General features: G+C 41.0%; 1 protein-coding gene across 1 annotated transcript in view; it reads left to right on the top strand.

Moving 5' to 3' along the window:
* The window catches only part of cpne5b (copine Vb), a 132,412-nt gene that overhangs the window by 92,998 nt on the left and 26,568 nt on the right, over window positions 1–12,846 (top strand). Inside the window, exons 8-9 of the mRNA XM_069677998.1 lie at window positions 2,746–2,849; window positions 4,015–4,119. Of these exons, the coding sequence (XP_069534099.1) occupies window positions 2,746–2,849; window positions 4,015–4,119 (209 nt within the window). The remainder of the gene's footprint in view (window positions 1–2,745; window positions 2,850–4,014; window positions 4,120–12,846) is intronic.

The raw sequence follows: 12,846 nt of genomic DNA, 5'->3' as shown, positions 1-12,846 counted from the left end.
CATCTCTGTGTAAAAATACTCCTGTGCATAAAGTGCATTGCTGCCAAGTTAATGGTAGTATTGCAATACAAATATAGTCATTAAATAGGGAAATTGCATATACAGTTTGAAGCCGCAATCACACGGTTTATATTTCCAGCACCCAGTTCAATCATGTAAATGACAGAGAAGCAGCATGTTGTCAAAGAAAGGACATAATGAGGAACAACTGCAGAGTTAAGTGTTGTGTTTAACTGGACGACTGAAAAGGCTGAATGCTGATTTTAAGGTAGCATAGAGACTTTTGTGGCTCCACAGATGAATTTATTCAATGAAAATTAAATAAAAACTGGTGTGGAAATGTGCCGTAGTCTACTTGTGGCGAGGCACTGCTGACACATCCAGATTCCTGACTGATCTGACTGTGTTAAAAGTTGTAATCTCGAAGATCTCAGTTTTGTTCTCTTTGGCGGCACCTATGGCGATAAACGGTAATTGCAGGAGCACACTTCCCAGATATTCAGACAGTGTTACATGTGTGACGTCCACGGTTGGCCCTGGTTGTAACTCTTGATTTTCCCCGCTGACGGTCGCTTTCCTTTTTAGACTGTTTGCCTTCATCTGAGCGTCCAATTTGTTTCTTTTTCTTTGGATTTTCACTTATTTTTGAAGTTGTATCTGTAGTCATCCATCTTTTCTTTGTTTGTTCAGCCATAGTAGATTACTGTTTACTCACAACACTCGCAGAGACCGGAAAAGCAGCCGCTTAGCTCCGCCTACCCTCTCTGGCAGACCAACCACTGCTGGGTGATGGAAAACGCGTCACTGGGCGCCGCTTGTGATTTTTTCCGTGAATGTCGCCACAGACACCCAGTCTGTAATACTGCAAATGCAAAGGCTTTCATCAGCGGGCCATAGGCTTAATCACCATTGTGTTACCTCATTCGGCGATAGATAGTGACTTACCAGACATTTATTTAAATGAAAATCTTCCAGATTATCACTTTAATAAAATAAATATTTTTGGTTCTACTTCATCAACCTTTATCCATTTATTAAGACCGTCCATTGTGAATCCAACACATTTATAGGAGTGTTATGCTATTTAGTAGGACTACTCTTTTAAAATCTCTCATTTGTACCATATGTGCTGTAGGTTCCTAAACTGCAGTACTTCCTCAGCAGTTGTTGAGCTGAGTAAGTTTTGTAGTGAACAGTATACTGCATTGTTTTTTAATGAGGTGTGGGGTTTTTTAGAGATAATCCTGAAGCACTAAGCCATACACCTAAAAAACATGCAATGCTAAACTTTCCAGAACATAAAGTCAACTAAGGATCTAATGGGGACTTTTCATGATTAAACCAGAACATTTGTGAATAAACTGCCAACCTTAATTACAAGGTAATGACTCACTGACACTATTGTATTGATCTTGTATTGTTTGAAATACTGCCTTATAACTACTGAAACAAAAGCTACATTTCATATTCATATTCATATTATAAACTGAATGAAAAGTTCTCGACATGGCTCTAAACTGAGAAAAGCATCAAGTGCATCATCGTATTTTTGGGCTAAAACAAGAGACAAGACAGGACTCAGGAGACGTTAGCTTGATGACAATCACTCAGTTAGCAGCTGGCACTAACAGGACCGCCGGTGGGTGTTCAATACTCTCATCAGGGATAATAATACCTGCATACTTGAACACACACACACACCATTAGGCTGTGTTTAGATAAAGCTAGAGTGGATGTTCGGCCGACTGCCAGTAGTTCATTGAGTGAGAGAATGTAAGTCGGTGACATTCACACTGCACACACGAAAACAAAGGACAGTCGTGTGTCAACAATATTTCCCCAAAATATTATATTTAAAATGTGACTAATAAAATGCTTCTGTAAGCTTCTCTTTTCTTTCATCAGCAGCTGTGTAACACATTTGGATGGAATATGTGCGAGTACAATGACAGGACATGAGTCCCATTAAACATCCATTACTGCTGAAACTAATTGTGTGCCTCTCCGCCGTCTGTTTACTCTGTGTAATAATTTGGGTGGTTAGTTAGTACTGTCAATCCCTCTGAGAATCAACAACATTTTCATTGTTTTGATGGGCCTTGTCTTAATGGTTCCTTCTGGCAATGAAAAACTTTTTAGCGTACTCAAAGTATAGCTATAGAAAAAGCAAACTCTGTGATGCCCTAAAAACTTTTTGGTTGTCAACATGGTCTTTTCTTCAGCCTCATTCTCAGGTCAAATGTTACGCTCTCTGACTCATTAGGAGTAATGATATAAGATAAGCATAAGAGTTCTGGTTTGTCACGATTCTTACAGCCTTGCAGGTCTGATAGTCTTACTGCAGCAGTCGTTGTGAGTCAAACAATGTGCACACACGCCTACCTTGGTCTGACTTATTTGTCCACATAAACTTGTTGCACTAATGTAGATAAAATAAAATAGCATACTAAAAGCTTTTCTTTTTCTTTTCAAATCAATAGGATGTTCAAAATATGCTAAGAAATATGAATAAGGGTAAACAAACACAGACCACAGTATGCAGTCATTCATTATCTGACTGTGTGATTCACTGACAGCTGCCTCCATCTGCTGTCTCACTGTGAGCTTTGGAGATGAAAGAGAAGAAGAAGACGGGAGAGAGCAGCGAAATAAGCCACATAAACATAAACTCTGATTCTTTAATCATGACAAACTTATGATATAAACCTCTGATTTTTCTCCCAACATCCTCACTCATCTCTGCAGGACAGCGCCACTATGCAGTTCTGTGCCAACAAGCTGGACAAGAAGGACTTCTTTGGCAAGTCCGACCCTTTCATGGTCTTCTACCGGAGCAACGAGGACGGGACGTGAGTGCTTCGTGCGATTTATTAAGTCTGAGTTTTTTAAAAAGATAGCTGCGAGCGCTGCTGCATATCCCACACTACAACAGTTGCTGCATTTAGTGTTATTAAAGTCCATGTGCAGCATACACTGTCAGATATTAGGCTGCCTTTTTAAATGCAGGATAAATTGGTCCCTTTGAGAGCCTGGAAATCTTTTTCGAGACATGAGAGGAATTAGTTTTAAAGTACAATATCATAGAGGTTACATAAACATAATAGGAAATCATCTGGGAAAGAAAAGGAGACAAAACAGAGGACCCATTAGAGGAGATACAGTTTCTTTGAGAAGGATGAGAGTGTACAGTATAAGAGCAGAGCTGCAGTGGTTACTGAAGCATCTACGCAACTTAAGAGGCAAGTATCCTGCTCACAACACAACCGCAACTCCCATGACTCGGCCTTACATAAATGACTCCAGGAGAGCAAATAGGAAAGAGAAGCAATTACTGTAAAAAAGCAAAAAAAAAAAAGAAGTCTGTTTTCTTAACCAAGTCACGTAGAGATGCAAAACACCACGGCATCTCCTCACGTCGCTGTTTTCTCAGAGTGCCTCTCAGCCCCCCAAGGGGCCGTGCAGTTGTAGCAGTGTCAGCCCTATCTTAGCTGGAGATGCTTCAGCAAGTGCTTCATTAACCGTCCCCCTGCTTTTCTTTGGATTTTTTTTTTCATACATAACAGGGTGGGAAATGGATCCCCGCAGATTTGCTTCAACTAGCTGTTGTGGGTGCCAGAGGGGGATACAAATTAGAGGCCTTCGCGGCTAAAAGATTCACAGCGTTTTAAAAGCCTAGAGGCACTTAGTGGAGCACAAGTAATCCAAGGCTTTGGGTGGAAAAAAGGGAAAAATGTGATAAGGTGTTGCTTTTTGGGAGAATATTCGGAGGGTATTTGAGTGGAATTCATGTGGCTCAGCATTGTGAGACATGTCAGATATCACAGAAATCCATTTGCATGTCATTGTCACACTGTTGTCAAGGGCGAAAGGATAAAAGTGAGATATTATATTATACTCCGTGGTCTCTAACACACTGGCAGATAGTCCTGGCAGTTTGCTTCCTTGCTTCCTCCCCTTGTTTGTGTATTTGCCTCTTTCTATGCTTTATTTAACTATTTTCTTTTACTATTTTAGGTTTACAATCTGCCATAAAACAGAGGTGGTGAAGAACACATTAAACCCAGTGTGGCAGCCTTTCACCATCCCCGTACGAGCGCTCTGCAATGGAGACTACGATAGGTACGAGCAGCCTCACCCTCTTCTGTAAACTTTCACTTCCTGTCCTTTCACTGCTCCATTTATCCCCATTATATCTCCATCATTACACACGTGCTATTTAAAAACCTGCACACACACGCCTTTAATAGCCAATACTGTTGGCCCCATTGACATCCTCTGCCTTAACTGATTTCAATTGGGTCGATCTATCGACCGCCTTTGTGGCTCTCATCAGAATCTCTCCCGCTTACAAACTGCGTACTGATGATAGCCATTACTGCACCCTGAGTGTCTAAGGGTTTAACCAGCAGAAATCAATAGAGGTTTAACAAGACGCAGTGCCAAGCTTCCCATTCTTTCTACTGTAACATTATTTCTGCGGCTGTGTACTTAGGACATCCTTTAGTATCGATACTGTTAAAATTATATTTCCTACCAAAGTGTGTGAAAACTGACCACAGGAAGGTCAGACTTAAGCAACCTCAGCCTAACTTGTTATCTTAGGTAAGAATGCATCAATAGTCCTCATCCTGAAAGTCCTTTCTCTTGTTAGCTTAACAAGACTAGGTCAAAACCTAATATGCGGCTGACCGCATCAGGTCAGTGTGCGCTTTTTCGGGCAATGTGTTACAAGGACTGTCCTAATGAGGCCGATGACAACGTGTGTGAAAGCAGGTGCGTGCTGCCGGACACAGGTGAGGACAGCGGACAAGCAGCGCACAAGCAGCCACGCCAACTCCCCGAACAAAGTATCCAGAGCCTTTTAGAGAGAGAGTCGCATCAGTGGAGGTCAAATATGCTCCATGATCCGCCATTGCATCTCTCTACGGCTCTGAAAGTACCGTAACTCAGTCAGTCAGTCAGTCAGTCAGTCACATACAGACCCACGTGTAGGGGTGACCCCGGCGGTCAGCCAAAAATAAAACATAAATTTAAATATAAAAAAGTATGATTAACTTCAATCTACATATTTCTACTCCTACTTCTTAATCCTCGTCTCTACACAGATCATCAACCTCTGATTAGCTAACGTTTTGGCTAGGACCTGTAGCATAGCCTCAGTCTTACAGGCTATCACTAACACACCCACCAGGTACATATTTCCAACCAGTTGTCACATTTCAAACCAGCTGCAGACACAAAAAGATCAGTAAGGCAGCTTTTTAGCCAAGTCACGGACCTAACGTTAGCCTAGCTTACTAGCTAGCTACAGCTACAGCTACAGCTGATAAAGTCTGCTTTTTACAGGTGTCACAGGGAAAAAAAAGCCTGCTTGTGTCCAACATTGTCTCAAATTAAGGGCTTGTTAATTCAAAAATGAATCATTGCGCATGTATCTGACAAGTTCTCTTTGTAAAGTGCGGCGTGTCAGGTCGTTATATGTAACAGTAACTTAAGGGAACATGGCTTAAATACTGAATATACATATAAGTGAGTGCAAGCAAATGAACGTACAATTCATCAAATATTAATTCTCTTTATTTAATTTTGTACGCTTATTGTCACTTATTGGCTTTTAAACTTTGACTGTAGAAAACCCAGGATTACATGAGGCTACTGAATTAATCACAATCTGAAATAATGAGGAGTTTCTCTGCCCAGTTGGAACATAATTAATGTAGACGTAATGTGTCAAAGGGGATATGAATTCATGTTTCTTCCAACTTATCTGCCTCTCTTTAATTTAAAAGACAGTGCTGGGAAGAAAACAAGCTAAATCATGAAGGAGCCACGAGGGAAGATGAAAGAGCGCCGATTGCTTTTGTGTGCAGACATATTTCATGTGACATGCTTTGGTCCTGTTTCATCCTCTCTCTCTGCGATGTGTCGGCCCTGTGTTCCTTGTATGCAGATAAACCTCTGAAAATCCAGTGTCTCGTGGATGTATGGGGACGCCTTCAGAAGTATTTGATCGTTTGTAAAATATTAGGTGAACAAGTTTAAGCCAGCCGATCACACATGAGCTCAAGGAGGATCCTGTCAGACCCAATCATACACAAGGGTCTGAGCTGGGTATATTAAACTGCTCCTGTTCAATACAAACATGCACACACACACACACACACACACTTAAGAGGATGATTAAACATGACAAGCCACAGCCTGAAACAGCCTGAAATACTGCAGGTCTTAAAATATCACCAAGACAGGTTATATGTGTGTGTGCGTGTGTGTGTGTGTGTGTGTGTGTGTGTGGGTGAGGGATAATCTTTGTGTGCCAGTGTTTGCTTGTTTTTTGTGTCGATATTTCTATCAGGGAGAAGTGGGAAGGTCTGTCTGTCTTTCTAATTATAAAGTTCTAGAGACCCACTAATGAAGAATTCCTTCAACCTCTGTGATGCTACATAATCATCCGTGCTTTGTTCATGCAAAAAACATGGCTTTTTAAGGGTGACAATGCTTCCGTAATTATTGTTTGTACCACTACAGTCAACAGTGAGCAACACGAGACAACGCAAGCTGTGAAATGGAGATGGATAATGGCAATAAACGAACGGGACCCACAACAACACCAACACAAACTACACACGAGAATAAGAAACAAAAATACGTTTCATCTAGTGAAGCCTAGTGAGTCAACATCGGCAGGGCATGCGAATCACGGAGACCGTTGGGGGATCAAAACAGACCCACAACTGGCTTTCTTGCTACGCTTCTAAGCTTGTTGTTAGCTCTGTAGTAAGTAAAACTTATTGTTGTCATAGAAACAAAACCCCGCGTGCAGCGTTCTCTCACCGGGTGCAGCATTTTTTCTCTCACAGCACAGGTGCTTCATCCCAGCTCTCTCCAGCCCTGCCTATCTAATGTTCGCTAATGCTTGTGATGATTTGCTGGTTGCCGGCGTAATTTGCTGTTTGGTAACGAAGCACAATGCCAGAGTTATGCAGTGTATTTATGTTAGAGCTAGTTGGCTAACCTTAGCATGCTCGCTAACGTTATGACTACCAAAATACTATCTGAGTGTGTATGTCAGTTATCTAGCTTGACAAATAACTTTGCTAGCTAACATGACAAACTGTGTTGATTTTGGCCTGTAGTAAATTATGTAGCAGAACAAAGCAAATGTGTATAAGTACCAGTTGTTTTCTCTTAGCCAATATCATTGCATTATCGGCCTAAGGTTAGACAGCTACCTGTAAACTGGCAACAAGCTATCACTGCTATCACAGGCGATTTACCGTCGAGTAGATAACATCAGCTAACTCACGCAGACTCCCGGGGCTGATCTGGCTGGTAATTGAGTAATTTGCCATTTGGTTACGAAGCACAATGCCAGATCCAAGCAGTGTAGTTATATTAGAGCTAGTTGGCTAATCTTCGCATGCTCGCTAACGTTATGACAAAAATACCATCTGAGTTTGTATGTCACCATTTTAACTGTAAGTTAAATGTGTGTTTTGGTTCGCAGATGGGGGGTACATCAATACAGCGGCTCTACCAGCTGATCTCTACTGCGCGGCAGTGACCACTGGGGGGGTATTATGGCTTCACATTTGTACAATGAGAGTAGATGGAGATGTGTCGTCCATCTTATACAGTCATTGTTGTTGGACCCAAAGAGCTTTTGTCATAGCAAGTCAAATGTCGTCCCCCATGGACAATAAGGACTTACACATTGTGTTGTCCAGTCTGCCAGGATGTTGGAAATGCTGTCTGACCTTGCTCGTTTGAAAATGTGTGACTCTGTAATTTGCAGCCTTACTCTGAATAGTTCACTGTAATATATTTCAAGATACACAGTTAACGAAGCATAAAGTCAGTAAATAGCATGGCTGAGGACTTTCCCTCATATTGTAGCGCACTGAAAACCAACCATTGCCTGTCTAACTCGGCAGGCAATGTCTAACTGAATATTATATCCACCCAATTCCAATGTTCGATTTATATGGATCCAATTATCCATATAAGTCAGCCAGGTCTCTCTCCAGGTATGCAGAAGGTCCACTTGTGGACTCGACCAAATAAATTATTGATTTAGAAAGTCTTGTATTCAACCAATAACTCACACAGTCTCTGGAAACAGTTGGCATAAGTCTCTGTATTTAATTGTAGCTAAAATGTAATATAATGCACTTTTCAGTTGGTGGAGTCAATCATCCAGAGACTTCAAGAAGAAGAAGGAGAAAGTGCTTTGGGATGCCATGAATAAAACGGCACCAGTTCAAAATCAAGCAAACCATGTTAAAGTATGGATAGAGACACATGCTTGACATACACACTGATTTAAAACTAAACGTAAAACTAAAATGCCCTTACAAATAGAAAGACAGAACTCAAACACAGCAATAACCTTTATTCAGCTTGCCATCTCTTGCCAGTTCTTCTTTCTGTATTTATAGAACATTTCTTTCTTTCTTCTCTCGATGCTTTGTTTTTCAAAATCTGGCAGCTCTGCGTTTGATAAAATCTGACTTGCAAAATGGTATGACCTCAAATACTGATACTTATGAAAGATGCAGATTGCTGTGTTTACTGCTGTTGTATGTGGGTGAAGAGTCACTGACCGTGGCGCTAAATAAATTTACTCTGCTCTCGCTCGGTCAAAGTCCAGCATATGTGAAGGAACGCGTCGAAGCCCCTCTCTCTACTAGCCTGCTCAAGTGTGTCAGAGGATGACCTACTGCTGATTTACTTTGCTCTAATTAGATCAGTGCTTTAGTTTGGACATGTTCCTCTCGTTAGACGCACCACCGGGCAAAAAGAAAAGTTGGCGCAAGTTCAGCAAAGGGCATTTCCGATAGGAGCACTCTGCTCTGCTAACTGACGTGCCTGAAGGAACAAAGGGAGGAAGACGCAATGTCTCTGCTAAAAGAGGCGACGTAGGCTCCCAGCCGATTGCAAGACTTTCTCTCATGCACTCGTTTAATAAGCGCTCTGCTTCTGAGAAATCGTGCTGAACCCTTTTCCTGCTGCTGGAACAAAGTGCCATTCACTCGGGTTTTAAATGTGAGACATACTTATGACTTTATTCTGGGTTTTACTTACAGTATGTAGGAGACTTGTAGGAAACTTTATGTAACAGCCTCGCGCTGTGACAGTATGTTTGAAAATGACTGTGATGAAGATCCCTCTGCAAGCTGCACTTCATTTGAGCTGACTTACAAGACAGAATAGCAGTGACTTTCTCTACGACCACACTCCAAAAAAAATACAGTACATGTATCGGAGGGTAACTGCGACAGGTGTATTGGACATACACATAGCACAAGTGGTTAAACATTAACTGGTCAATGTTTGGTTTTGGTGCCAAATTACATGGGTGGGTTAAGGACAAGACCAGAGTTTGGGTTAAAGATCTACATTAGTTACATAAGTTATATTTGTTGTCTCTATTTACAGATTCTACATAGAAATCTAGACTCTGCATCGACCGGATTTTAGTACAGGAAATGTTCTGGTTTCAGTTTGTTGTATGGTTATAGTCCGAGTAATATTAACCAATCACGTATCAGCAGGCTTCAGCATATGCAGGAAAAACTGTCCAAGTGGAGATCAAAAGCAGGCGGAACATAATCCATCATAATCAGACTCATTAGACAACGATCTAGCTTCTTATTAATCTCTATAAACAGACATCAGCATGCTAACAGCTAACGAGCCGCTCTAGATCTAAAATTCAACTTCAGATAAATTCCCTTGACGCTGTGTTGCAAAAGCCGCTCAGTGTTTTGATTTCCCAACTTCCTCAAATGCAACCGAAATGATCGATTTTAAAGTAGTTTTCTTTTCCTCTTGAGGACAGACCTGACAAAGCTTCATTTTGACTTTATACTAATCGGCATATCTGCATTATGATGTTGTTGCAAACTTAAGACCCGTTAATTAAAGTAAATCACAAGAAAAACTAAACTAAACAGTATTGCCCAACATGTATAACGTTGCTCCCAGGGGCTATATCATCATCAGACTGTAGCCAGTGGGGTCCGAGATTGCATTCGTAGTTGCATTATATTCGTAACCTACACTAAGTGGTAAGGAAAGCTTTGTGTAGGCTAAATTATATGAAAGTACACCCATATCCTAGTCTTGTTGTTGACCCACTTGTCAACCCCCAACTTCTACCTAAGTAGGCTTTTTTGCCCTTAATACTCGACTTCCTACTTTCCTCTGCTGTAAGTACGAGGGTCACAAGAGGCCACAGCCTGACAACAACAAAAACATTGGATTTAAAATGCTTGCACAGATAATGTAAGTATGACCAGTGCATCAGTAAAAATAAGTATTACAAAGAACTGTGTTTGTGATATTGATTACAATGCTCAGACACACTGAACAAAGGCTAAACCAGGCCGTGCACAATGGTTGCTGCAGACAATCTATTAAAGGGAAAGTGTTACTTGTTGCCAGGACACAACACTTAGAAATCTCAGATCTGACTCATCGCCAAAGGCTATCTGTCGAACATATTTTAGTCAGACCCGATTGTAACCTTTAAAAATATCTTGTAAAACACACGAACAAGGATAGAAACACATCCACCTTCCAACTTAGGTGGCAAACTGATCAGGCTGACTATCTTTCACGTGGTACTCTGGAAGCAACAGATCACATTTTGGAAAAGGTTTGAAGAGTAGAAGGAAGGAAAATGATAGGAGAGGAGGAGAAATAAAGGAGAGGAAAACAACAGAAAGTAAAGACAATTATACTTCAGAAGGAGAAAGAGAGAACCCAGCATGTTGCAGAGCGTGTTGCAGACGAGGAAGTGAAGGAGAAGAGGATGAAGGAGAAGTGAAGAGGAGGGAAACGGATGTTGTTGCGTATTCTGCTCAACAACTGAAGTGTGAGGAAATTTAAATTATACATCCTTCATACTCTCTGTAGGTGGTACCTAAAGTCTAAGTATGTATTTATATGCTGATAATGTATTAAAAACATGAAAAGAACCCTCTGTCACTCACATGTTAGCCCAGGAGACTCATACGTCTATTTATATCCCTGGCAGGAGATCACAGACAGATCAGTGTAATTGGAGCTGAAGAATTGTTCAGTGTCAAATGCAGTCTGCTTTTTTTCTTCAATTATCTGCGCCTCCCTTACTGAGGATGACTCATGTTCATTAAAGACACCTTAGAATAGCAGCTGAAGATTTCTGCGGGAGATTAGTTTTGGAGTGTTTTTTGTTTTGTAGGTTCGAGGAGCCACTCGAGGATCTGAGCATCGCAGCCTTTTGAAGCAGCTGAAAGCGAAGATAAGAAAATGAAATGAAGGCAAAGGCTTTCAGCCGGGGTAGTGAAAGGTTCCTGGTACTTTATTTGACTAATAGCACACACTAGAACCGCCCCACTTTATACTCAGCTTTGGCTCTTATATCCCTTCTCCCCTTTTCTGCAGCGCATTGTGAGAGAAGCACGTTTACTCTACCTCACACGCTTGGAAATAACCTCAAAAAGAACAAACTGTCAGCGCAGAAAGACGGGCGCCAGGTGGTAGGGAAGAAGTTTGGGCTTATTTCAGTGACAGCAAAGACTCTCTGATGTGCAGCTTGCTTCTGTTTCACTTTGGATCTCGGCTGGTGTCAGTTCCCGTGTAAGACGAAGAGGGGAGAGGGGGAGACATGGGGGTGAGATCAATGTAAATCTAGAAGAGAGAGTGCCAAAAAGTTGTGTTTTCTTTCTCCTCACTTTGCAGGGACCGTTTTTATTTTTTTTTTATTTTGCGGCTGCATTTGTGTAAAATGTCGTCAGGGTGTTTTTTTCTGATGTTCATCAGGATGTTGGAAGTTAACGTTCTGCAATAACAGCTTCTGTTGCAGGATGAAACCAGCTGCGTTTTATAGCCGGCATGAATACCACTTTCAAAACAAATGATCATCCCCATTCATTTATATTGGAGTCCAATAATTCATAACGCTTCAAGCACATGAATTGAAATGAACGTATATCAATGAACTCCAGTGAAAAACTAAAAAGTAGCGATGATCTTGAAAAAAGCTTTGATTACTGTTTTGAATGAGATCCACATTAATTAATGTCTTTTAGATGAATGAAAATCAAATCCTCGGTGGATTCATCACAGCACTCAGTAACGATGATGAGACTAATTAGTGATATGGCACTGAAAACTCCCGAGGTTCAAAGGGTTGGCATGAAACAGGAGAACCTACCTGTCTGCAGCTGCTATCTCCTGACCTTGTTACTAACAAAGCCTCAATGCCTATTCACACATGCACTATATTGCATATATGCATATATATTCCTGAATGCTCTGCTGTAATCGTGAAAGAAGCCCCAGATCATTTCTCTGCAATGGATTTTTTTTTCCTTTTTAATTTCCTTTTATAAGACAACATTCTTGTGTGTACACGCCTTAATCAATTTAAAGATACAGTGCAGAGTTTTTGACCACTAGTAGTGCTGTAGAGCAGTGGCTCTCAGCTGGTTTAGCCTCAGGACCCACCACCACCTACTTAATGACCAATCACGACCCAAATTTTTCAACCTCTCAAATTTAATAAATAAATAATAATAAAGAAATGGTGCAGTTTGGAGCGTAACGAAACATCACAGTATGTCAGCTTCACAAAACACAACAGTATAATGGTCAACCAAAATGACCAGCAGGTGGCAGTGCGAGGAAATATTCCCTCTACAGTTCATTCAATAAGCAGCCTTTTTTAAACACAAATACACTTAAAAAAGTGCAACATAAATGCAATTACTGTCGGGCTCATCAAATTTGAAGAATGTAAATGTAACACGTACACAGTTATTATTGAAAACAGAGTTTTTGCCTCCTTTGTTTCCAAAA

This window comes from Semicossyphus pulcher, unplaced genomic scaffold (genome assembly GCF_022749685.1).
Source record: "Semicossyphus pulcher isolate SPU_LCO1_2020_fin unplaced genomic scaffold, fSemPul1.0.p SCAF_3, whole genome shotgun sequence".
NCBI classification, from domain to species: domain Eukaryota; kingdom Metazoa; phylum Chordata; class Actinopteri; order Labriformes; family Labridae; genus Semicossyphus; species Semicossyphus pulcher.
This window is presented reverse-complemented; position numbering and strand designations above follow the sequence as displayed.